This window comes from Nerophis ophidion, linkage group LG13 (genome assembly GCF_033978795.1).
Source record: "Nerophis ophidion isolate RoL-2023_Sa linkage group LG13, RoL_Noph_v1.0, whole genome shotgun sequence".
NCBI lineage: Eukaryota > Metazoa > Chordata > Actinopteri > Syngnathiformes > Syngnathidae > Nerophis > Nerophis ophidion.
In genome coordinates, this window is record NC_084623.1 from 24,445,237 (window position 1) to 24,473,179 (window position 27,943).

The window sequence follows — 27,943 nt, forward strand, 5'->3', positions numbered from 1 at the left end:
TCAACTTACACTTTCTTACATAGCATCATGTGTTCATGTGTCTTGTTAGTATTTTTGCTATTGTGACAAATGTGTCACGTCAAACTTCACATATACGATTTTAAGGCTAAAAGAGTGATATTGTTTTTAGCTTGTTTTCTATGAATTCATTGAATAACTGTAGTACGAACAGCTGAATAGTAATATTTGACACCCTATTAAAACATTAAAATTACATTAATTTAAAATTAGCTTTAAAGGCAAAAAAGGGATATTTTAGAAATTATATATTTTACCTGACACATTTTGGAAAAGCCATAACCTGGGATAGTCACTTTGGAATTTAATGAATTCAAATCAAGAACAAAACTGTATTGGACATGGTTTAAAGGCCATTCCACTGAATTCGAGCCTATTGCTTGTTTTAACTCTAAAAATAGTCTTCAGTTTCTGTCTTTTTAACTCTTAAGTCTAATAATACACAAATTGTACAACTCTAAATCTGTATTGTCCCATCTTTATTTCATTTTTGTAAAAGGTGTGAATGTTGTCTATCTGTGTTGGCCCTGCAATGAGGTCCAGGGTGCACCCTGCCTTCCGCCTGGATAGGCTCCAGCACCCTCCGCGACCCCAAAAGGTACAAGCGGTAGAAAAAATGTTTGGATCGAAAGTTTCTAAGCTATAGATGACTCATTTGTGTTACAGGACTGAACGAATCAGTAGTGAGTTTTTTAGCATATAATTTATAGGTACTTGAAATATACCACATGATATTCATAAAATAAATACATATTGTAGTGATTCAACAAAAAGATTAAAAAAATAAACAACTCTAAAACAATGTAGGTAGCAGGATTATACTGAGATGTTTAACCCCCAATCATAGTGGGGGTTAAAAAAATGGGTGATCTCGCTTTTGTTCTTTCCATGTCCATGTTCAACACAGTAGCTTAGTTACAATGATGGAAAGTGTAAGGATGGAAAGGACATTGCAGGTATAAATAGACTAGGTATAGCAATGTAAAATATAACATATCTGCGAATATATACAATATATACTTATCATGTGTACAGTATACAATATATACAGATATAATATGTCTATAACATATATACAATATATACCAAATGCTATGTACACTATCACAGTATATTTGGCAGCCCCAGCATAAAAAAAGAGAGTAAGTCCAGCAGAAAATGGAATATAGACATTAACAACAAAAAAAAGTAGCTGACATAGAAGGTGTCAGGTAATAGGCGGATATTATCTGTTGCTGTATGGGGAGTTATTATACAGCTAGATGGAGTGTGGAATGAAGGAGTTCTTGAATCGCACAGTGCGGGAAGTAAGCTGAAGGAGCATGTTGGAGTATGAACTCCGCTGTCCCTCAATTGTCTGGTGGTGTGGGTGGGAAGGATTGTCCATGATGGCCAGCAGTTTGTCCAGTGTCCTCTTGTCCCTCACTGATACAAACGCCTCCAACTGCGAGCCAATAGTTTGGCCGGCTTTCCGGATCAGTTTATCAATCCGGTTTGAGTCCCTTTTGCAAAATACTCCACATTTTCAGAGTTGGTAATGTGTTAGGTTAACAGGACTGGGAGAAAACCGTAAGGCACCACTAAAGTGTACATTTTTACTGAGCTGTTGTTTTTTTTTCATTTTAAGAAAATAAAGTTAGAGTAAAGTTGGGACAAGAGGTAACACAGTTGGCACGGTATATAAAAATAGTTCTGTCAAACACATGTTTTTAATCAGATTAATCACAGTAAATAATTGCATACTTTAAAGTTAACTTAGACCACAATATTTTGACACAAATATATTACTGTCAGAATGTCAGAAAATTTTGAAAATGTAGTACTTGATTGTACGTCATTTATTTGCTCAAAAGTTGGTAATCGTCTAATCCTAAATCCCGTTGGGTTGTATTTTGAAGTGAGTACACCACACGGAGTCTCCTCACTCATCTTTGCACTGACGTATGCCTTGACCTGATAACTGACTCTATAACACGCACCACCTTTCAGGTACCCATCCAAAGGAGCATGTGTGCCCAAAAAATAAAGTGTGTGACTCTGCTGATCTCACATGTGATTGATGCAATCATTTTTGAGGATGAATCCCATGTGTTAACATGTTATCTTTGACAGCCTTAGCAAACATTTCAGAAGGATTTGAATGATTATATTTCATGGTAAAATTAAAATTTTAGTAAGCATTGGCAGGCCACAAACGCTGTTTCCAGTGTTCATTGTAGTTTAAATCAATCTTTTAAATTTGTATTTATATTAAATGTGGAATCTAATTAATTTGCAAAACAGTTTGCTTTGTAGAAACAATATTTCCCATTTATTTTTATCATGCATTAATACATTTGATTTTCATGGGGGCACAAATGGCACTGTGACACAAAAAGTGTTGGTGTCACAATGACTTATTCTGCATTAAACTCATAGGACATGATGCTTCATGGTTTAAGTGTGCTATAAAGTTTTAAGAGTGCAAAGATCATTCCAAAGAATGATGGTGCAATCATACTTCAAAACGATGATTTTATATGCATGTGCTTTTGAACACTGACCCCATAAAACATAACAATGCTTCATTTAATTTTTTATGCCATTTTCCTTCCCACTTGCACTTGAAGCAGTGGGCTGGTCTGTTAAGTCATCGTCACGTTATTGGATAACTTAAGGAACAGAAAATGAGTCAGTCCAGTAATATCTACAAATTACAAGCTACCAAAGAGAACACTTCCATTTGTCCCTCAAAGTTAACAGGCACAGATGATTTTCCCCCGCCATCACGTTTCCAAAATGTCTTTATTCAAGGAATCGACTGCAGGACTTCAATGCCTCGCAGAGGCTACCATCTGCTCGGGCGCCAACTGCCTTGTTCCGACTAGTGACTTCAATGCAACATTGAGTCTCGTGTTGAGTACGGTGCTCACCATCATGCTAGCTATGGTGATGTTTTCAATGGGCTGCACGGTCGATGCTGAGAAACTTTGGGGGCACATCAGGAGACCGTGGGGCATCTTTATTGGTTTCCTCTGCCAGTTTGGCATCATGCCTTTCACCGCCTTTGCTTTATCCATCGCCTTCGGTGTGCTGCCTGTTCAGGCCATTGTCATCGTGATCATGGGTTGCTGTCCAGGAGGTTCCGGCTCTAATATCATCTGCTACTGGCTAGATGGAGACATGGACCTAAGGTAAGACATTATCTGGTCTCTGTGATACCTAGTCATGGACCTAATGTAAAGACATTGTCTGGACTCTTGACGTCTAGTTATGGATCTATGGTAAGACATTGTCTTGACTCTGATATCTAGTTTTGACCTAATGTAAGATATTGTCTGGACTTATGTCTATTCTTTGATTTAGTGGATCTACAGTCCATCAGTGAATGGCTGAAGACTGTGTGAGGTTATGTTCATGTGGTAGAGTGGTTGTTTTCCAACATGATAGTTGTGAGTTCAATCCTCATCTCCCCTATGATCAGGTCCAAGTATCTGTGGGCAAGATACTGCACCCACATTAATGTCTGTAAAGTCTGTCATTACGGTCATGTACAAACCCTGTTTCCATATGAGTTGGGAAATTGTGTAAGATGTAAATATAAACAGAATACAATGATTTGCAAATCATTTTCAACCCATATTCAGTTGAATATGCTACAAAGACAACATATTTGATGTTCAAACAGATAAACATTTTTTTTTTTGCAAATAATCATTAACTTTAGAATTTGATGCCAGCAACATGTGACAAAGAAGTTGGTAAAGGTGGGAATAAATACTGATAAAGTTGAGGAATGCTCATCAAACACTTATTTGGAACATCCCACAGGTGTGCAGGCTAAGTGGGAAAAGGTGGGTGCCATGATTGGGTATAAAACCGCTTCTCAAAAAATGCTCAGTCGTTCACAAGAAAGGGTAGGGCGAGGTACACCCCTTTGTCCACAACTGCGTGAACAAATAGTCAAACAGTTTAAGAACAACGTTTCTCAAAGTGCAATTGCAAGAAATTTAGGGATTTCAACATCTACGGTCCATATTACCATTAAAAGGTTCAGAGAATCTGAAGAAATCACTCCACGTAAGCGGCATGGCCGGAAACCAACATTGAATGACCGTGACCTTCGATCCCTCAGCGGCACTGTATCAAAAACCGACATCAATCTCTAAAGGATATCACCACATGGGCTCAGGAACACTTCAAAAGACCACTGTCACTAAATACGGTTTGTCGCTACATCTGTAAGTTCAAGTTAAAGCTCTACTATGCAAAACGAAAGCCATTCATCAACAACATCCAGAAACGCCGCCGGCTTCTCTGGGCCCGAGGTCATCTAAGATGGACTGATGCAAAGTGGAAAAGTGTTCTGTGGTCTGATGAGTCCACATTTCAAATTGTTTTTTGAAATATTCGACATTGTGTCATCCGTACCAAAGGGGAAGCGAACCATCCAGACTGTTATCGACGCAAATTTCAAAAGCCAGCATCTGTGATGGTATGGGGGTGCATTAGTGCCCAAGGCATGGGTAACTTACACATCTGTGAAGGCCTCATTAATGCTGAAAGGTACATACAGCTTTTGGAACAATATATCTGCTGCCACCTAAGCGCCGTCTTTTCCATGGACGCCCCTTCTTATTTCAGCAAGACAATGCCAAGCCACATTCAGCACGTGTTACAACATCGTGGCTTCGTAAAAAAAAAGTGCGGGTACTTTCCTGGCCCGCCTGCAGTCCAGACCTGTCTCCCATCGAAAATGTGTGGCGCATTATGAAGCGGAGACCCCGGACTGTTGAACGACTGAAGCTTTACATAAAACAAGAATCGGAAAGAATTCCACTTTCAAAGCTTCAACAATTAGTTTCCTCAGTTCCCAAACATTTATTGAGTGTTTTTAAAAGAAAAGGTGATGGAACACACTGGTGAAGATGCCCCTTCCCAACTACTTTGGCACGTGTTGCAGCCATGAAATTCTAAGTTAATTATTATTTGCAAAAAAAAAAAAAGTTTAGGAGTTTGAACATCAAATATCTTGTCTTTGTAGTGCATTCAATTGAATATGGGTTGAAAAGGATTTGCAAATCATTGTATTCCGTTTATATTTACATCTAACACAATTTCCCAACTTTTATGGAAACAGGGTTTGTATTTAAAACGTTCAACTCCTGTAGTTTTAATGTCTCTCTGTGCACTCACGTCGTCACTTTCTTGTTTACATTGAAACAGATGTTAATGTCTGTAACATGTTAGAACTATATGAACTATCTCTGCCTCTGAGAACCTCATGTCTCTTGTTGGTGCCCAGAGTCAGGATGGAAACATGGGGAGACTGCGTTTCAGTTTTAATGCTCCTAAAATTTAGAATAGTCTTCCAGTAGATGAAACACAGGATTTCAGCGTTGGGGAAGTTCAAATCCAGGCGGAAAACTTCTTTTGTAGTTTCAATGGCACCCTCTTCGCACTCACTTCCTTTTTTTTTTAATTTCCTCACATCCTATTTACATTGACACAACTGTTCATTTTTGATGACAGTCCCCCATTGGTTTGGTTTACCTGTAATCCAATTCTGGTAAGCAGTACGGGGCGAACCCATTTAACACACATTCTGGCCTGATGAACTCTTGGCACTACTATTTCCCCCATGTCCTTGTGGTGCCCTCTAAGACAATTGTCCATGTAGATCACACCTAAAACTTCAAACTGAATTTTGTCACTTCGAGCTTTGTTGATCAACATTTACCATTATCATTGAGGTCAGCATCACTCCATTGAGTTGGTTACTGGACCAAAAATTATTTGTGTTTCTTATGACCCTTATTAAACAAAATGTCAGAATTAGCAGTAATCCATTTCCTTCTCGCAGTATCAGTATGACAGCATGTTCTTCTATCCTGGCCTTGGGCATGATGCCACTCTGTCTGCTCATCTACACCTCCATCTGGACTTCTTCAGACACAATCCAAATCCCCTATGACAGCATTGGTGAGTGAAAAAGTCATAGTTGATTCATGAAAATCGACATGACATTTTTATTATTCCGCAGGTATTACTTTAGTGGCCCTCCTTGTCCCAATTACCGTGGGAATATATGTGAAACGTAGATGGCCCCACGTGGCTAAGAAGATCCTCAAGGTACAAACATACATCAATTCTTCTTTTCTTCATAAAAGTGACATTGTTATTGTGTGAAGGTTGGGTCCATTGCAGGCTTTGTTCTTATTCTCATCATTGCTGTGGTTGGAGGAATTCTTTACCAATCTTCCTGGACAATTTCCCCTTCCCTGTGGATAATCGGAACAATCTACCCTTTTATTGGCTTTGGGTTGGGTTTCCTTATGGCCCGCTTTGTTGGACAACCATGGTACAGGTAAGGCGATAGATGCACAATGACACAAACCATTTCCGTGCGGAGCCTAGCAAATACAGTTGTGATCAAAAGTATTCAACTCCCACACAATTTTGGTGTTTTAGCAAGTTGGACATTTATTCCATATTTTGTTTATAGTCATATCCAATAAAGATGCATTAAATAGACCAATTCAACTTGAATTACAACATTATATTTTGTAACATACCAAACAGTGTCATTTCCCTTAATATCTCATTGACAAAATTATTCAACCCCTTGAAGAGTATAACTCTTAAGAACAGAATTTGAATAAGGTCTTTTCTATCAGGTGTTGAAAACACCTGTAGATGTGATTAGAACCATAACGAGCAACAATTAAACTGATTGAAAAAGACTGTGACGCTCAGCTTCTTGTAGATGGTCAATGGTGTATTTGCAACATGGTGAAGTCCAGGGAGTGGTCAAAGAAGTCAAGAGAGGAGGTAATTTCTCTTCATAAGAAAGGGTAGGGATATAAGAAAATAACAAAGACATTACACATTCCAAGAGACACAGTTGGGAGCATAATTCGCAAGTTTGAAGCTAAAGGCACAGTGGAAACACTACCTGGGCGTGGCAGAAAGAGGATGCTGTCCGGTATTTGAAGCGTACAGTGGTGAAAAACCCCCGGGTAACAGCTGAGGAACTACAACAGGACATTGCAGAAGGGGGAACGCAGGTTTCGTCCCAGACAATAAGGCGCGCACTACGAGATGAATGCCTCCATGCCAGAACTCCCAGGCACACCCCACTTCTGACTACCAGGCAGAAGAAAATAGACTCCAGCGCACCAAAAATCATCGGGACAAACCCCAAAGATTTTGGGAAACTGTTCTATGGAGTGATGAGACAAAACCGGAACTCTTTGGGCCTATGAATCAACGTTATGGCTGGAGGAGAAAAAATGAAGCTTACAAAGAGAAGAACACCTCACCTACTGTTAAGCATGGTGGGGGTCAATCATGCTCTGGGGCTGTTTCTCTGCCTCAGGTACCGGGAATCTCAAGCGCGTTCAAGGCATTATGAATTCTATTTCCTACCAGGATATATTAGCTGCAAATGTCATGAAGTCAGTGACGAAGCTGAGGCTTGGGAGACGTTGGACCTTCCAACAGGAGAACGATCCCAAGCATACCTCCAAATCAAAATCAGAGTGGTTGCAGAAGAAGGGCTGGAAGACTCTGGAGTGGTTTTCACAGCCGCCAGACCTAAATCCTATAGAAAACCTGTGGTGGGACTTGAAAAAAACAGTTGCAGCACGCAAGCCCAAGAATATGAATGAACTGGAGGCCTTTGCCCAAGAGGAATGGGTTAAAATACATGTAGATCGTTGCAAGAAGCTTGTGTCCGGTTATGTATCACGTTTGAAGGATGAATTACTGCCAAAGGGTGTTTTACTAAGTACTAAAGATGCATGTAACAAGGGGGTTGAATAATTTTGTCGATGAGCTATTAAGAAAAATGTCCTTTTTTGGTATTTTGTAAAATACAGTGTTACAATTTAAGCTACATTCGTCTGTTTGACACATCTTTATTTGATATAACTATAAACAAAATACGGAATAAATGTCCAACTTGCTAAAACACCAAAATTGTGTGGGGGTTGAATAATTTTGATCACAACTGTAGCAACCCACAATGGATCGCTTTGTTGTGAAAGCGAGTGGTGCCAGCTCATTAGAAAAAACACAAAACCATGTCCTTCTCCACCTGGAAAAATGGCTGGATATTGGCAAGAACGTCACTATTCAATATGTATCATGATAGTGCAGTCACAATAATATTGTGATATTCTACATAATTCACTGTAGAGTTGTACAGCATACCAGTATGTCACACATAGATATGTCGAAGTACAGCGGTACTAATTAATGAAAAACGGTACTTTACTGCCTCTGAAAAGTTTTTTTTTTTTTTTTACAGACACATTGTGACATTGCTGGTTTTACTAGGAGGGGCGCATGTTAGGCAACGCACATGCACGAGGCACTTAAAATCTGTAACAGTATAGAGATAAAAAAAAGGAGAATGGACTCATTTGGCTTGAAAACTAACAATAAAGGTGAAGCTATAACACTGAAACGCCCTCAGGAAGAGGTGCTTTAAGACATGGCTAGCTAGCCGCTAACGTCCATCCACAGTCAGCAGTGATTTAGCTACTTCTAAATCACTAATCCTTGCCTCCATAGCGACAAATAAACTAAGTTTCTTACATGTATCATCCCTGCAGGACGAGGACTAGCTAAACATGCTTCACAACACACCGTAGGAGGATACAACAGCTAACCGCTAACAGCAAGCTAATGTAGGGTGGATCTACACAGATATCGATTGTAACAATACCAAATACAAGACCCATAAATTGTCAATACTACAATGATTACATAGCTATGTTTTATTATCACAAAATCTTTTGTTATTTTTATTGTTTAGAAACTCTGAAAATACGTCCATGGACACAGAAGAACTGTAATTATGACCAACGTATGACCCTTGAACTACCTGGTATTGGGTTGATATAAAAATGTCTAGTATAACCCAGAAATTATATAAAGTATCCAAATAACAGAAGTGTATAGGTTATTATAATATTTTAATAGAAGTGTAGATAAAAGAGAAATTTTGCAGATATTAACAGCAAATGAAAAGTAAATTATTAAGCCATCCATTTCCTGCCGCATGTCCCTCATAAATTTGACAAAATGATCCAATATGTTACTGCATACTTCAGCAGCCAAATTAGGAGTTTTTGTAAACTGTTTGCTAACTTACTATTAAACACATTTATCGTATGATTTTTAATTTTTTTTTTTTTTTTTTGCGGTTTCATTTGTTTTGAAAAGTATCTAAATACATTTTGGTACCGTTACCGTTACCATAATATTGGTATCAGGACAACTTAAGTTCACTGCTAAATTTAAAGTGCAGCTTAAAATACAGGATGTAGATATCTACATTATATGACAGTGATGAGTTGTTGGACAAACAAATCAAAAATCAATGTAATTAAAATCAACCATTTGCATTTATTGCAGTTGAACACCAAGTTTCTTGCCACTTAAACATGAAATAATGTCTTCTACTTCTTAACTGTCTTCTTGTACTACCTTACTCACCACACGTTATTCAACTTTCCAGATGAGAAATCTTACTGTACGATATTATCAAGGTATTAAGACCATGGTATGATGTTATTGTGGTATATGCTAAAAAAAAAAACATATCGTGATAATGTGTAAAATGAAGTGCAGGAATGTTTAGGATGAACAAACCTACTGTAATTGAACACATATTATGCTAAAATGTTCTAATTATATTTATTACTACAAACATGTATTTAAGGTGTAAATAATTGTGCAGGAATATAACTTAAAGTTGATGTCTTTAAAGGGCCAATTTAAACATTCTCTGATGTTTAGCTTCGTTGACTTTAAATATATTTCCGGGGTGACGGTTTATGAGGTAGTGACTTGTACAGGGTGTACACCGTAGACATCATATATATAAACATCACATGGACCACTACTTGCCTATTGGTGCTGACGATATGTGGGGCCGCTATCTTAAAAAGGGCAACATCTCCATCTGCTGACAAGCTTAATGAAGCTTCAACTTTCTAAATCTCAAACTGATTTTCTGTTTAGGTTACAGCTTGCTGGCAACAATTTAACTGGAGGGGGCATAAATACACTACAATAACCTTCGATTCACAAAATACAGTCAATAGTAATGTTCACTCTTTCTTGTAAAAAGTAATCCCCCATTTGTCCACTGTCTGCAGATTTGTTGTGATGTGATGTGAGTTATATTTATATAGCGCTTTTCTCTAGTGACTCAAAGCGCTTTACATAGTGAAACCCAATATCCAAGTTACATTTAAACCAGAGTGGGTGGCACTGAGAGCAGGTGGGTAGAGTGTCTTGCCCAAGGACACTACGTCAGTGACTCGGATGGCGGAAACGGTAATCGAACCTGGAATCTTCAAGTTGCTAGACGGCCACTCTACCAACCGAGCTATGCCGCCAAAATACATACATGGAACATATACAATTTTGGTGTTGTTTACGTAAGTCATTTTGTAGTCTACACCTATCTCTCATGTGTGACTGCCATCTACTGGTCACACTTATCATTTCACCATCTACCAAATAAAATAGCTTTGAGGTCAGTAAGCACAACCAAAATTATTCCTTACATAAGGCACACTATCAAGTTGTGTTGGTTTGCCCACATCTGAGGTCCTCTCCAAAGTTTCTCATAGTCAGCATTGTCACTGGCGTCCCACTGGATGTGCTTTCTCCCTGCCCACTGGGTGTGAGTTTTCCTTGCCCTTTTGTGGGTTCTTCCGAGGATGTTGTAGTCGTAATGATTTGTGCAGTCCTTTGAGACATTTGTGATTTGGGGCTATATAAATAAACATTGATTGATTGATTGATTGATTACGGACCGTAGATGGTGAAATCCCTAAATTCCTTGCAATAGCTCGACGAGAAATGTGCCCCTCCCACCTCTAAAGACATGCACCTGGGAATAGGCCCCTCCCACCTCCAAAGACATGCACCTGGGGATAGGCCCCTCCCACCTCCAAAGACATGCACCTGGGGATAGGTTGATGGCAACACTAAATGGTCCCTAGTGTGTGAATGTTGTCTGTCTATCTGTGTTGGCCCTGTGATGATGTTGCGACTTGTCCAGGGTGTAATCCGCCTTCCGCCCGAATGCAGCTGAGATAGGCTACGGCGCCCCCCACGGCCCTGAAAGGGACAAGCGGTAGAAAATGGATGGATGAACAACATACAAACTTCACGGTTTTTGGGTTTTGTATTATAAATGTGTCTCGAAACGCTTCCCCATTGTGCACCACAAATTCTGCCAAGCAACAAAGCAGAGGGGTCATGCACGGACTGTGACCACCTAAGATTACATGTTTGGTTTGTGTTAACTGTTAATTCTAGCACTTCTAATTATGTCATCTCGTCAAATCTACTCAGAACAGTGATTTGGCATAGTGTTTTTCCTTGTTTCTGCTGCTGGAATACAAGTAGATGCCCCTTTCAGGTTGGCTGCTGAATTTCCTGCACTTTAGCAGCCAATGCTGTGTCTACAAATATGATTTCTATGTTGTACAAGGCCTTCCACACAAATGCAGCTGGGATAGGCGCCAGTCCACAACCTATACACGCCAGATGTGTATATATATATATTTTTTTGGTGATTTCCCTCAGTGTGTTTCGACTTGACCTGTTGGCTGTGTCCCCTTTGAAACACTCAAGACAAAAGTGGTGCGCTTTGCTTTGCATAAAACAGACTTTCTCAACTCCGCCAAAGAGGTTGTGTTTTCTCCAGGGCTTGTTTGTCTGTTTGTTAGCAACATAACTCAGACAGAGCTATTTGACATTTTCAGGAAACGTGCCAAAAAAACAATTCCTCTTATCCTAAATGAACATTCACTTCCTGTTTACTGTTCCACACCCCCAGTTTCCCGCTCCCTGTTACGAGGATGTCAGTGTGGTTTGTGTTTTGGTTTGTGCAGCCCTTTGAGACACTAGTGATTTAGGGCAATATAAATAAACATTGATTGATTGATTGATTGATATTTTCAGACCCGGCCAATTCTAAAGCGCCAAAAACAACTACACTCACCAAGTTTTTGTTTGATACCGTCACACGTCATGGCATTATCGTGAAGACTTTGAAACCGAAATACTGCAATATCTACCATTACAGCCCTAAAAACTACGGACTGTTGTTTCGTATTTCCAAACTGATTTAAATAACGCAATGGTGTGGTTCTTATATCATTCTGAGATCAGCGTTATCGGCCGTAGAAAGTTGGTCTATTTCATTCGTCAGAATTATAAATATTAGGGATGGGAATATTACATCTCATGATTCAATTCAATTACGATTTATGGGGTGACAATTTGAATGAGAAATGATTCTCGATTAAACACCTTTTTTAATTCAAAACAATTCTCGCAAAATATAATTTAGTATATGTAAATTGGAATAAATCATTTTCAGAACAGGTTACAAAAGTGCATCCTAATTGCTAATGTATATCCTATACGTACAGCGAGGCAAGTGCAAAGATGGCCTAAAAAGTGTCTTTTAAAAATATATATATTTTATTGTATTCTATTTCTAATTTTATTAATCTTGTTCTATTTTAGGGCCATTGCACCATTACAAAAATCCTACCCTGTGAATACTTTTACTGAAATTATGATATAAAATCTCCTGATTCCGATTAAATCTAACTGAAAAATTTGAATCAATTTAGATTGAAATAAATAAGAATCACGATTTGGATGTAAATCCATTTTTTTTATCTGGCACCCCTAAAAGATATTGGGGACAAATAGACCTCTTATTCAAAACACAAATGTCCACTGCAGAGGATGCTGTTCCCGTGATGCGTAGATTTAGTGCAGTAGTAAATATACATTAGAGAATTAGGAAGCATTCACACGTATGTTTTTTCGCACAATATTGTTGTTGGTTTTCTCAACCGATTTAAAGCAATTCAATATTAATATGTTAGTTAATTTAGGATATGATGGCCTGCTATTTGTGAATTCCAAAACATTCTCACATTTGCCATGTCACTATTACCTTTGAAGATAAAATGTAATATTTCTCAACTGATTCATTCAAACATTAAAATGTTAAGTTTATTCAGGGCATTCAGGCTATCTACTTTTTACATTACAACAATTGTCTTTTTCCTTTTAATAATACCATATTTTCTGGACAAAAATACCCAAAAAACATTTTAATGAGTGGATTTTTTTTTACACATTTCTAAATCCATTTAAATCATTCTTGCATCAAATGGGTTATGGGTTATACTTGTATAGCGCTTTTCTACCTTCAAGGTACTCAAAGCGCTTCGACACTATTTCCACATTCATCCATACACACACACATTCACACACTGATGGCGGGAGCTGCCATGCAAGGCCCTAACCACAAACCATCAGGAGCAAGGGTGAAGTGTCTTGCTCAAGGACACAACAGACGTGACGAGGTTGGTAGAAGGTGGGGATTGAACCAGGAACCCTCAGGTTGCTGGCACGGCCACTCTCCCAACCGCGCCACGCCGTCAAAGCATTCGGATAAACAATTGTGGCACTTTCCAAAAATTCCTACTCTTCCCAATTTCTTTTCCAAACACAGATCACTTAGAGCTCGAAATTAGTAACAACTGTCACATTTGTCCAACCGTTTTAAAGACCTAAACATTATGCTCAATCAAAACATACAGAATATTTTCCAAATTTCCAGTTTTCCCAAAATACTAGATGTACCCCTTCAATATTTCCCATTAAAACAGATAAAAGTTTCCCACATCTCTAAACTCACTTACAAAACTTCAACATTAAACGGTCCATCTTGGAATTTCATGCAAATTTATGCAAATTTAACCAATCCCATCTAATATAATAAAATGTAGTCGTATTGCTCGCAACATCCTTGCACATATTGACCAATCAGTTCCGCACTTTGCCAATCGAATTTCAATCAACAGTCTAATCAAAACTTTTTTTGTTTTTGTTACAGTAATTTGTAACGATGTATCAACTCTTTATTGATCAAACGAAATAACTGTCGTCTTCCTGTGTAGCTCAGACCTACTCTCTCTTCCTGTCTGCAGTGCTAGGCCTTCTGGATAACGAAGTATACAAAGATTTAGCAGCATACCACTGTCCCCACTTACTATTTTACATTTATTTACATATTTATTTAAGGTGTATTTACCCATGGTATGATAAATACGATAACATTTTCATTTGCAATGTCGACCTAGGAAAAAGGCAGCATTGATATGACAGAGATGTTGAAGTGTGATGATAATCCCTCGTCGTCTCTTATTTACCAACTAAAAATACCAGTAAAGATTGCCTCAACAATTCACAAATACTGTTAACGTGCAAATATAAATGTGTTCGAACATAAATGAATGTATAAAAAAAAGATGGACAACCACGGAAAATGTCTGCAACCTGTGGACGATGACAAAGCAGACGGGGAACAATTGGTTGTGCTTCTTTTCATAATTATTATTGATTAATATTATTAGTTATAACTAATTAAAACAATAAAGTAATTTGACGGTGTACTTTGAGTATGTGCTTCTTGAGGACACAACACTTAAAACGTTGATCACAAGTCCCTAAGTTGATTCCATTTTATTGAAAAAAAATAAGCCTCGAACTTTCTAAAAATATACCGCAAATTCAGACTTTGAAGGCAGCAACAATCACAAAGCTAGTAAGCAAAATCCTGGAGGGACTGAATAAAGCATAAAGGCTAACAATTTTCCACATTCCGAAAATTGCCAATCAAAAAGCTAGTAAGCAAAATCCTGGAGGGACTGAATAAAGCATAAAGGCTAACAATTTTCCACATTCTGAAAATTGCCAATCTCCCATTTTTCAAAACAGCATTTCATTTCAGTTCTTCTTTACGCACTCGCAATTACTACACAAATGGCCTTCCGTAGATTTTCAATTACTACGCTTGTATAGAGTCCTAATTATAGTTAATTGTTTTTCAGGTGTCGTACAATTGCACTGGAGACTGGTTTCCAGAACTCCCAGTTATGCAGCACCATTGTCCAGTTGTCCTTCAGCCCAGCTGAGTTGGAGGTGATGTTTGCATTCCCGCTTATCTACAGCATCTTCCAGCTGGTAGTGGCCGTCCTGTTTGTGGGAGGTGAGTGTTCACTGAGCAGATGTAAAATATTTTGAGATTACTTTTCCCGGGAAAACTGGACACTTGTGTTGACAATCACAGAGGTCAGATTTTTACTGTAGTTCAGAGGTGGCCAACCAGTCAGAGACTAAAAGACACTTTTTTTACTGCGTTACTGCAAAAGCCACATCCTACACATGGGCACACATGAACATCACACCATCCCTTCCTCTCTCTCACACACACACAACACACACACACACACACACAGTGTTTGTGTGTGTGTGTGTACTAAGACCACAGGCCAGTTATGTTCAACAATTAACACAGTGTGCACTGTCTCACACACACAAACTCTCAGTTCAACCAAGTCCACAAACAAAAATAAAATATTTTTTCTGTTACTATGCATGTTGCTTAGTGGGACTTCTGGCATTCCTTGTTACGCTGAAGATTTGAAGTTTCTATTATTGTATCGATTATCGCTTTCCGCCAGTGTTTTCTTTTGTTTATATTTGCCGGGTCAAATTTCCGTCCCCGTTTATTGCATTTTTATTAGTCATAAATTTTGATTCGCTGAAAGTTTTATCAATGACAAATACTGCCTTAGTTTGCACTCAGACAAGTTTACCGGGACAGGCTGTCAAAATAAAGACTTCAAGGTAAACACTAAGGCACTAATAGAGTTGTTACACCTTTCCAGACCATAGTCGAGGAGCGCAGGGGAGACGTTACTCCAGGGCCGATGTACTCTGGGGGTAACACCGTTCAGTGGGTCTTTACAGCTCCAGACCTGAGGGTGAATGACGAGGCCGGCGGTTTGTTGCAACTTTGTGACTTTATAGGTGTCTTGCAAGCAGCCATCCATCAATCTACAAGCACCTGCATGCATTCACTGCTACCGCTCCCTCACCTCTCTCGCCCACCCACTCACTGACGTCACTCACCTTCCATGCTGTCATATCTTAAAGGGCCACACACACACATACGCTACTCTCATAACAGAGTTAAGAGCCGCGTGAAGCTTGCGAGCCGCAGGTTGGCCAGGTCTGCTGTAGTTGGTCAGCAATATGGACTTTGCTCAGAGAAACATTTGCAAAGTAGAACAGTTGCACCTCCATGTTTGACAATAGCGACATTTTTGTTGGATTCATATTCAACATTTCTCTGCAAACAAACCTGTAGAGTCTACTTGATGACAAAAACTTAAATTTTTCTATCTTGTGACCACATCATATTCTCCCAAGCCTTGTGTGTTCAGTCATAGTGCTTCGTAGGCACATAGCTGGTAGGATTATTGCTAACTACTATCTTTCTATCTGTGTGCTTTTAAATGTTTTACGGGTTTCTTTATTCCTTCTAAAACATATTTAGTAGTCTTATCAAACTCTCTCAGCTAGCTAGCTGCTAAGCTAACGAAGCTAAGCTAGTTGTGGCTCAAAGCAACTCTGCTCCAAAGGCGCCTGCCACTCTTCGCCTATTGCTCCGAAGACAACAATAACTCGACTCGGTGAAAGAAACAACCTAGCTAGCTGCTAAGCTAACATAGCTAAACTCGTCGCAGTCGAAAGCCACTACGCCCCGAAGGCATCTGCTCTCTAACCGAGTCACCACTTCTCCGACGACATCTAGAACTCAACTCGGTGAAAGAAACAACGTGAGTATGGCTCTCTGCTCTTTGTGGACCGTTCTCATGGATAGGTAGGCCCTACAAGAGGACCGTATCTGCCAGATAGAGCAGAGTAATTTCGTAACTTTAGACGCTGCGGACACATTTGCTAGCGTTAGCTGTTCAAAGTCGGGACCCAGAATGGTCCATCCCCCCTTGCATCAGTTAGTGATTTCTCGTTGCCCTAACGTGTGTACATGCAAGAGGATCCACTGCTGGCCTGACTATGGACTGGACTCTTACAATTATTAACTGTATCCACTTGGGATCTAACGGAGGGATGCCCACATCTGTGGTCTCTTCCCAGGGTTATCGTTGTTCCTATTGGGTCGAGTTTTTTCTTGGTCAATGTAGGACCTGACCAAAGCCCTTAAGATATTTGTGATTGAGGGCTATATAAGTAAACTTTGATTCATTGATTACTTCCCTTTAATATTTATGATTGGATTCCCATTTAGTTATATTATCCATGCATCCATCCATCTTCTTCCGCTTATCCGAGGTCGGGTCGCGGGGGAAGCAGCCTTAAGCAAGGAAGCCCAGACTTCCCTCTCCCAGCCACTTCGTCCAGCTCTTCCCGGGGAATTCCCAAGCCAGCTGGGAGACATAGTCCTCCCAACGTGTCCTGGGTCTTCCCCGTGGCCTCCTACCGGTCGGACGTGCCCGAAACCCCTCCCTATGGAGGCGTTCGGGTTTGGGCGTCCTGACCAGATGCCCGAACCACCTCATCTGGCTCCTCTCGATGTGGAGGAGCAGCAGCTTTACTTTCAGCTCCCCACGGATGGCAGAGCTTCTCACCCTATCTCTAAGGGAGAGCCTCGCGACCCGGCGGAGGAAACTCATTTTGGCCGCTTGTATCCGTGATCTTGTCCTTTCGGTCATGACCCAAAGCTCATGACCATAGGTGAGGATGGGAACGTAGACCGACCGGTATATTGAGAGCTTTGCCTTCCAGCTCAACTCTTTCTTCACCTCAACGGATCGATACAGCGTCCGCATTACTGAAGACGCCGCACCGGTCCGCCTGTCAATCTCACGATCCACTCTTCCCTCACTCGTGAACAAGACTCCAAGGTACTTGAACTCCTCCATTTGGGGCAGGATCTCCTCTCCAACCCGTAGATGGCACTCCACCCTTTTCCGGGCGAGAACCATGGACTCGGATTTGGAGGTGCTGGCTCTCATCCCAGACGCTTCACACTCGGCTGCAAACCGATCCAGTGAGATCTGAAGATCCTGGCCAGATGAAGCCATCAGGACCACATCATCTGCAAAAAGCAGAGACCTAATCCTGCAGCAATCAAACCGAATCCCTTCAACACTTTGACTGCGCCTAGAAATTCCGTCCTTAAAAGTTATGAACAGAATTGGTGACAAAGGGCAGCCTTGGCGGAGTCCAACCCTCACTGTTATATTATCTCGCGTAGAAATTTGATTTTGATGCCAATTTATATTGAATTTGCCTTATACATCCATCCATTTTCTACCGCTTATTCCCTTTCGGGGTTGCGGGGGGCGCTGGCGCCTATCTCAGCTACAATCGGGCGGAACATGAGTTATCTTATATTACCTTCAAATGTGTTGATCAAATACAACCAAACAGCCGGTGAGTAATAAGCACAATACTCGAGTGTAAACACTTTGTAGGAACCAACAAAAGACAAAACTGACAATTTTAACTTAATAGCAAAAATTACTTCCTGAGTACGGCAACACACTTTAGACAAACTGAAATGAAAGCATACTTGTAAACCATAAGGAGTGGAACAATAACAATATGTAGCAAGTTATTACTGTACTACAACAGCCATCAGCTCACTGTTAAATGTTGCATTGAAAAATATTAGATTAAACTAATCAAGGTATAGGTTGATTGGCAACACTTAATTGGCCCTAGTGTGTGAATGTGAGTGTGAGTGTAGTTTGTCTATCTGTGGTGGCCCTGCAATGAGGTGGCGACTTGTCCAGGGTGTACATCCCCTTCCGCCCGAATGCAGCCGAGATAGGCTCCGGCGACCCCAAATGGGACAAGCGGTAGAAAAATGGATGGAAGGAAAATGTATTACAGCATGAATACTCAATAGTACCATTTTTTGGCGGCTTTATGAATCAGTATTAATTGCCAGGTATTGTATTGGTTCCAATATGTAAGGTGTTCATCCTTAGGGAAAATCTTCTACTGTATTTTCCTGTTCCTAAGCCACACCGGCATATTAACCGCACCCAATGAATTCTTGAGGATTTTTTTTTTCTCTTATTAGCCGCACTGGACTATAAGCCTCGAATATATACCGTACCGGTACTTTGTGAAATTACATATTTACATAGAAAGATTTTGTAAATGTTTATTTGCATACTTTCAATGTTTCTAAAAGGTGACTGCAAAACGGCTGATCAAACTAAACAATAAGGCCATTGATAAATTATACATTATATTCATTTTTTATGAGAGGGATAAGATGTTCTCCTTTTTTAATAAGGTTCAAGATGTCTATCAGTGTTTTTATTCTTTGTACTTTGTAAACACTTTGAATTTGAACAGTCTCTTAAAGTGGATCTTTAGTACTTTGTTTCATTTCTTTGCTTAATCTGTTCCTTACATTAGCCGCACCGTTGTATAAGCCGCAGGGTTCAAAACTTGGGGAAAAAAGTAGTGGCTTATCGTTTGGTAAATATGGTACTACGTGCACATACCAGGAAAACAACAGTATTATCTCATTTTGTCTTGGTCAACCATACTTGCCAGACTTATGATAATAAAACTACTTCATAACCACGCTTTGGGGTTTTACAATAACTTTTTATCGTGCCCATACCAATTTCCAATTGAATCAGCTCCTTTGCAGGAGTGGAAAATTTGATAACTGTACTCCGCCTGTGTTTGCGGTTATTGATTCAACCCAGTCCCTTGTCAAAGGAGCGCATGCGTAACAAGGAGACCAGTCAGGAGACGAGTACTAGTAAGTATGTTTCAGTAAAACACTGTTACATTTTAAGAGTCATTCGTGATTTAACCATCGCTACTGCTTTATTAGAAAAGTACCATTGGAGTTGCATTGTTGCTCTGCCTCCAATGTAAAGTTGTCTGTGAAGTTGTAACTGTATAACTGCATTATAAAATTATAAAACCTGCAGAGAATGTGACAGGTTACTTAGCTGCAGTAAGTCCAAGGACATTGTTCAAAGTTTATAACCGTAAACCATGTAATCAGAAGTTGTACAAACACTGAAAAAAATTATGTAATAACCAGGCGTGGAGGATGTTCATTCCGTTTAATTTTGTAGAAAAAGATAACAGACTTTTAACAGGGCTATAAGAAACACTAAAATAAATCAAGAATACAAATTGTGTTAACAGTTTCATAAATATAGAATTATGAGGAAAGAGTTATGGAATCACCCAGTAAATGTTTATTTCCAAAGTCAAAACCTGCATCAGATCAAATCAGTTCATTAGTCTGCAGTTAAAAAGAAGTGTTCACACCTTAGAGAGCTGTTGCACAAGGTGGACTGACTCATGACTCCAACACAAGATATGTCAATTGAAACACACAGTGTTCACATCTTAGAGAGCTGTTGCACTAGATCAGGGGTTGGCAACCTTTACCACTCAAAGAGCCATTTTGACCCATCCATCCATCCATCCATTTTCTACCGCTTATTCCCTTTCGGGGTCGCGGAGGGCGCTGGCGCCTATCTCAGCTACAATCGGGCGGAAGGCGGGGTACACCCTGGACAAGTCGCCACCTCATCGCAGGGCCAACACAGATAGACAGACAACACTCACACTCACATTCACACACTAGGGCCAATTTAGTGTTGCCAATCAACCTATGAATGCGTGGGTTCCCATTTTGACCCGTTTCACAAAATAAAGAAGACAATGGGAGCCGCAACCATTCTCGTGAAAATCTGCTGGTGGTCACCCAGATAACAATAATGAGGACGTGCTATGAAGCCATTGCCTTAGATGCCATATACGCCTTCTACAACATGTACATGCTGCTTGCCAGCCTAGGAACATGTTGTATGTGGCTTCCGCAAATACACGTACACGACTGCAAGGCATACTGGGTGATACAGGTTACAATGAAGGTTGTGATATAAACAACTTTAACACTCTTACTAATATGCACCACACTGTGAACCCACACCAACCAAGAATGACAAACACATTTCTGGAGAACATCCTCACAGTAAGACAACATAAACGCAACACAACAAATACCCAGAATCCTTTGCATCCATGACTCTTCCTGACTATATTTTACTCCCCCCCGTGCGTCGGTTGAGGTGGGCGGGGTTGGGGGCGTGGGGGTGTATAATATACACCAACGCTTATCTCCTCTGGGGTTGTGAAATGGCCGAGCGGCGCTACAGAGCGAACAGCGGGCCTACGCAAACCCACCCCTCCCTCTGTTGCAAGTTGGTGTGATATATGTATGTTTAATGTGTGCCATGCTATGTGAGGTTTTTTCCTTGGACTCAGACTAGACCTCTAGCCTTGGACTGATATTTTTTTACTCCCCCCCTTTCCTAATGTCACCCTTTTCTTATCTCTTTAAGGAGCGCTGTAACCGGCTGATCCGTCGGCGGTCTCGTCTTGTCCCCCCCCCCTGTAACGTGTGTTTGCTCTTAGCAGGACTGTGCCGATAAAGGAATTTCAGTTCTGGAGTGTCTTGTACATGTTGGAACGGACAAATAAAAATGATTCTGATTCTGATTCTGATAGAAGCATCAAAACGCATGCGTCCGGTCGGCACACAGATAGCATTGTGTGAAAGGCGGTTGCGGTGATATGTTGTAGATGACGTTTAAAGTAAAGCCATCACGGCACGCCCTCAATGTTTTAGTCCGAGTGAAAATCGGGGAACATTGTCCAGGAGAGGCACCGAAATCCGGAATCCCCCCGTAACAGTCTGGGGGGGTCGGCGATTATGCAACTGAGCCGCATCAGAGTTGCCAAAGAGCCGCATGTGTCTCCGGAACCGCGGGTTGCCGACCCCTGCACTAGATGGATTGACATGAATCGTGGCTTCAGCACAAGGAAGGTCAATTGAAACAAAGGACAGGATTATCATACTTTTTCAAGAAGGTAAATCATGACATAATCAGATGTTGATTGTTATCAATTAGCTGTGTCTAAAATCTGGACCAAGTACGAACAACATGGGAAGGTTGAAAAAGGCAATTATACTAGTAGACCAAGGAAAACATCAAAGTGTCAAGTCAAAAATAAGGCAGCATGTCTTAAAAACAGAAAATGCACAGCAAAACAAATGAAGGACAAATGGGCGGAAACTAAAGTCACCGTCTGTGACCGAACCGTAAGAAACCACCTAGAGGAAATGGGATTTAAATACAGAAAAGCTAAACAAAATCCGTCATTAACACCTAAACCGAAAAGAAAGGGTTTCAATGGGCTAAGGAAAAGCAAATGTGGAATAAAGATGACTGGATGAAAATCTTATTGAATCGCAAATTCCACATTATATGGAGCTGCATATCAGTAATGGCACTGGGGACATTATCTGTCATTACATCTTCAATACACGCACAGGTTTACGTTGACATTTTGGACACTTCCTTTACTCCATCAATTGAAAAGGATGTTTGGGAATGATGACATAATTTTCATGATGTTAATGCATCTTGGCGTAACTTTAAAACCTTTCCTTGAAGAAAAAGTCATAAGGTTAAAGTCATTGGCTGCAAATAGTCCAGATCTCAATCCAATTAAAAATCTGTGGGGGAAAATGAAGAAAATGATCCATGACAAGACTCCAGCCTGCAGAGCTGATCTGACAACAGTAATTCAAAAAAGTTGGCGCAAGATTAATTAAAAGTACTGTTTTTCACTCATTAAGTACATGCCTCAGAGACTGCAAGCTGTTATAAAAGCTAAAGGTGGTGCGACAAAATAGTGGTGTGTTGAAGTGGAGGAATTAAGAGAGTCCGCAGCTGCAGGAGGACGCAAGCTCTGCTCATGTCTACGGTAAGAGACAACTTATTACCACAATTTTCTCACCGAAACCTGCCGGTTAACATGTGGTCGGGAACCATGTTCGCATGACCGCTCTGTTCCATAGTAATGCTTCACCTCCGGGAATGTAAACAAGGAAACACCGGCTGTGTTTGTGTTAATAAAGACAGCTGCAATACACCGCTTCACACCTACATCTTTCTTCTTTGACGTCTCCATTATTAATTGAACAAATTGCAAAAGATTCAGCAACACAGATGTCCAGAATACTGTGTAATTATGCGATTAAAGCAGATGAATTTTTAGCCGTGATCGGTGCTGGAAGAACATGTCCGCTACAACCAGTGACGTCACGTCATCATTCCGCGACATTTTTAACAGGATACTTCGCGGGAAATTTAAAACTGCAATTTAGTAAACTAAACCGGCCGTATTGGCATGTGTTGCAATGTTAATATTTCACCATGGATATATAAACTATCAGACTGCGTGGTCGGTAGTAGTGGGTTTCAGTAGGCCTTTAATCTCATACGTGAAATAATAAATGTTGACACCAGTTGCACCAACTCCAGGACTGACATTGACATGAGTCGAGGCATATTTACTTCTGTAAACACAAGGCTACATGTTTGACGTCATGTTTTGTGTGAATGATAGTCACTTCATGGACTTATTTCGTTCTCATTATAGATGTACATAAATGTTGCATAATTTCTTGGTAATGTTAACGACTACATTAAAAAATCTTATTTGACAAAAAAATCTGTTGGGCGTCTTACCCTGCAGTGTGAAGATTGCCCTAAATTTCTTGCATTTCACTCTACAGGTTACCAAATCTATAGAAAGAAATGTGATGGAGGAAAAGCTGAGACGGACGGCGAGTCTCCGTCGTTGGAAGAAGGCTGCGCTGAACAAGCAAAAGAGAAGCGCTATTACGTGGAAAACAGGGCGTTTGAATCGAATGAAAGTAGCATCATTAAAGGCAAAGCTGATCACCCGGAAAAGAACACCCAGTTGTGAGACGACGACCAGGGTGACCTGCACTCCACGCTGCTGACAGCTGCCGACTTGAAACACTCTGCAGGCTGGTGGTGTGTGCTAGAAATTACAGTACGAAGGGGATTCATATGGCCCCATTTGTTGCGGGTTTGCCTGACACATGAAAGCTGATGAATTGGGGGGTTGCACTATTCACTTTAGCCGCCAAATGGCAGTAGTGTTGTGAATATCTTAAAGTGTGTTTTGTGTTAATTGCAACTATGTCCATAGCATCAGTTGTTATGCAGAGTGGCACTTTCCATAATTTTCAGCAGACTGCATTGCAAAATATATAACTTTTTCTCACACAAGATCCACCCAGGAATGGGGCCATATGAATCCCTTCCCTACTATAGCTCCGTTTGCAAACGAAAAAATGGTGACCAAACTAGATGTTAGATTTTCTGTATTTTTGTCGACTTATTTTTAGGTTCTGATGAAGTACATAAGTGGTGTGGTACAAATTACCTGCTGAGAAACCAGCATGCTCTACAGTGAACATTTGGGATTCGCAGAACAAATAACTATCTTTTTCTTAGAATTTGTTTACTCCGACAAAAGAAGTAGCCCTGAAAACAAATGTCCACTAAATATGTGGATTTATCCAAACAGTAAAAATACACAGTAGAGTTTTGCATACAATAGTACCTCAGGATACAAGTTTGATTAGTTCTGTGACACAGCTCTTACCTCAAACAACTTGTATTGAGAAACAGCTTCGCCCATTGAAAATAAGTGGTGTGGCGGAAAAAATCCATTCACATCTAAATTGCTAATTTATTACGATTCTGAATTGATTCAATAATTTTAAAGAATAATTTTTTTTAAATACTTTTGAAGCCTGGCCCTGCGATGAGGTGGCGACTTATCCAGGGTGTACGCCGCCTTCCGCCCGATTGTAGCTGAGATAAGCACCAGGGCCCCCCGCGACCCCAAAGGGAATAAGCGGCAGAAAATGGATGGATGGATGGACTTTTGAAGCTGTCTGTGCTTACTCAGTGCATCTGTACGTCATACGTGCGCAGCTAAGAGGAGCATTTTTAGCTTGTTTTAAAAATGTTTTTTTTATTATTTATTTTATACCAAATAATATATTGCGAAAATCTGTTCGAATCGAAAATTCTGATAAATCAAGAATTGACACCTATTTGAATCATCATCAAATTGAGTCGTGAGCTGTAAGATTCATATCCCTTGCTTTGACCTTGAAGTACAAACTTCTACTGCATCTCCTTCCGACCGCTTCTTCGTCAAACACACCATCAGCAGCTTGGATACATGATTGTTGTTCAGATGTTATTTTAACATCCTTGTCTGGGGTTATGCACTCATTATGCGTTAATATGTGGCAGATTAGCTGTGCTGCGCTCCAACTGCTTCACCAAGTTAGTCTGTTACACACTCTGTCATGGTTTTAATGATTTCTTTCTTTGATTCAATGAATATCATCCATGTCTTCTTTTCAGCACTCTCTTCTTCCCATCCTTGGAAAACAAAGTTATGTCCATCTTTTGCTGTAAGCTAATGCGAGCGAGTAAGACCAGATTTTTTTGATCGGATTTTATGGGGTTTACTATGACATTCACTACGCTACCTGGTCGTGTGGAGGCTTGCAACCCCAATTTTTTCTTGCAAACGAAAACATCCTGAAAACTTGCATCCCAAGGTACAACTGTATATTTTTTCTGCACCAAAATTCTATATATTGTTAGTCCTCTTATTTTTTGACACTCAACTATTCACTCTTCAAACCCTACCAACATGTTCAATTGTCTAGTTCAGGGGTCACCAACGCGGTGCCCGCGGGCACCAGGTAGCCCGTAAGGACCAGATGAGTCGCCCGCTGGCCTGTTCTAAAAATAGCTCAAAAAGCAGCACTTACCAGTGAGCTGCCTCTATTTTTTAAATTGGATTTATTTACTAGCAAGCTGGTCTCGCTTTGCTCGACATTTTTAATTCTAAGAGAGACAAAACTCAAATAGAATTTGAAAATCCAAGAAAATATTTTAAAGACTTGGTCTTCACTTGTTTAAATAAAATAATTTCTTTTTTTTTACTTTGCTTCTTATAACTTTCAGAAAGACAATTTTAAAGAAAAAAAACCTTAAAAATGATTTTAGGATTTTTAAACACCTTTACCTTTTTACCTTTTAAATTCCTTCCTTTTCTTTCCTGACAATTTAAATCAATGTTCAAGTATTTTTTTTTAATTGTAAAGAATAATAAATACGTTTTAATTTAATTTTTCATTTTAGCTTCTGTTTTTTCGACGAACAATATTTGTGAAATATTTCTTCAAACATATCATGATTAAAATTCAAAAAAAATATTCTGGAAAATCTAGAAAATCTGTAAAATCAAATTTAAAACTTATTTCAAAGTCTTTTGAATTCCTTTAAAAATTTTGTTCTGGAAAATCTAGAAGAAATAATGATTTGTTTTTGTTAGAAATATAGCTTGGTCCAATTTGTTATATATTCTAAAAAAAAGTGCAGATTGGATTTTAACCTATTTTAAACATGTCATCAAAATTCTCAAATTAATCTTAATCCGGAAAAATGACTAATGTTGTTCCATAAATAATTTTTTTTCATTTTTTTCAAAAATATTCAAATTACCTAGTTTTTTTCTTCATTTTTTTCAGTTGAATTTTGAATTTTAAAGAGTCGAAATTGAAGATAAACTATTTTAAAATTTAATTTTCATTTTTTCCGTGTTTTCTACTCTTTTAAACCGTTCAATTAAGTGTTTTTTTCATCATTTATTCTCTACATAAAACCTTCCGTAAAAGGAAAAAAAATGTACGACAGAAATACCCATTTTTATATATATATATAGATTTATTTATTAAAGGTAAATTGAGCAAATTGCCTATTTCTGGCAATTTATTTAAGTGTGTATCAAACTGGTAGCCCTCCGCATTAATCAGTACCCACGGAGTAGCTCTTGGTTTCAAAAAGTTTGGGGACCCCTGGTCTAGTTCATCTAGGACACGATGGCTACTCATTGACACAGTTCTTAACATGTCCCACATTTGCTGTAATTTCCCATTTTCCGTGATAAAATTCTTGAATTTTAAAAGTTTAATATTTTTTTAAGAATTCCAACAGGACAACATTCATGGTATTTCGGCAAACAATTTTCCACCTCCCAACATTCCTAAATGTCACATTTTTTTAAACAAAAATGTCTTTTGATCTTAAGAATTCTTACTACGTCCCCATTTCTCACACCATTCCAACATCCAAATTTAGCTCATTCAAAGTATCTCGGTTTGTCCACATTTCAAACATTTCTACTTTTACTGTTATTCAACCTTTTCCAGACAGCGTTCACACTTGATTTCTAGTATACACCTACAAATAATATTCAAAAGGCCTTAAAGATATCACAAATTATATTAAGACAACAACTATTGTCTTATTTGGTACTGTTTATGCTTCATACGAGTTCATAGTTTGCGGGATGACCTGAGCTTATGTTTTTAGACAAACTGTAGGAGCCATTTATGCTTTGTTTGGGTACAATGTATTTGCTTTGTTTTGGTGAGCCATGGTTCTTTGTAAAGGTGCCATTTAAGAAAAGAAGCAAATGGACATGAGGTGCTTGGGTGATGGGAGATCCTACAGTTTTTACTAGGGGTGTCCCTATACGACTTTTTCACTTCGATACAATGCCAATATTGGAGCCTCGACTATTGGCGATACCGATATTGACCCGATACAATATCAGCAAGAATCATACATATATTTTTTTTTTTTTTGTATGTGGAGTGTTAGAAAATGTTTGATCAAGTGAAAAAATCATCAAAGGGCATCATAAAAAACACTAAACTATTTATTATTGAATGTCCAAAATGGACTTGGGCTGTCTCTCAGTTGAAGAGGATTTTTTTTTTTTTGACAACAACTACGGAGTACAATACTTAAGATCAAAGTTAAATGATGCAGACACGTTTGTTACTGGATACTTTTTCAATATGTTTCCACTTTGGAGACAATGTATCTTTAAGTAATACGCAACTATAATTATTTGATACTTGTTTTCAACTGGATTATTGCTCAATAAAAGACACTTATGTCAAGCTTGTGCGGTTTTGTGTGCTTCATTGTTGTGTAGCTGTTAGCTCCTGGTAGCCCATAGCCTCCCATGTTTCCTTTTTGTAAATAAC

At 39.4% G+C, this 27,943-nt stretch overlaps 1 protein-coding gene across 1 annotated transcript; it reads left to right on the forward strand.

Annotated features, from left to right (window-relative positions):
• The first annotated feature begins 99 nt into the window (after nt 1-99).
• On the forward strand, nt 100-27,861 carry slc10a2 (solute carrier family 10 member 2). Its single transcript, XM_061918616.1, has 6 exons — nt 100-3,191; nt 5,861-5,979; nt 6,041-6,129; nt 6,189-6,364; nt 14,946-15,103; nt 23,561-27,861. The coding sequence occupies exons 1-6, from the start codon at nt 2,767-2,769 to the stop codon at nt 23,752-23,754; spliced, it is 1,161 nt and encodes a 386-aa protein (XP_061774600.1). The 5' UTR covers nt 100-2,766; the 3' UTR covers nt 23,755-27,861.
• The last annotated feature ends 82 nt before the right edge of the window (nt 27,862-27,943 follow it).

Bases quoted from the DNA above. Each gene is read 5' to 3' on its own strand.
- slc10a2 (XM_061918616.1), top strand. From the start codon at position 2,767: ATGATTTTCCCCCGCCATCACGTTTCCAAAATGTCTTTATTCAAGGAA. The intron at 6,365-14,945 runs GTAAGGCGATAG...ATTGTTTTTCAG, and splicing joins GTTGGACAACCATGGTACAG to GTGTCGTACAATTGCACTGG. The intron at 15,104-23,560 runs GTGAGTGTTCAC...TTCACTCTACAG, and splicing joins GGCCGTCCTGTTTGTGGGAG to GTTACCAAATCTATAGAAAG.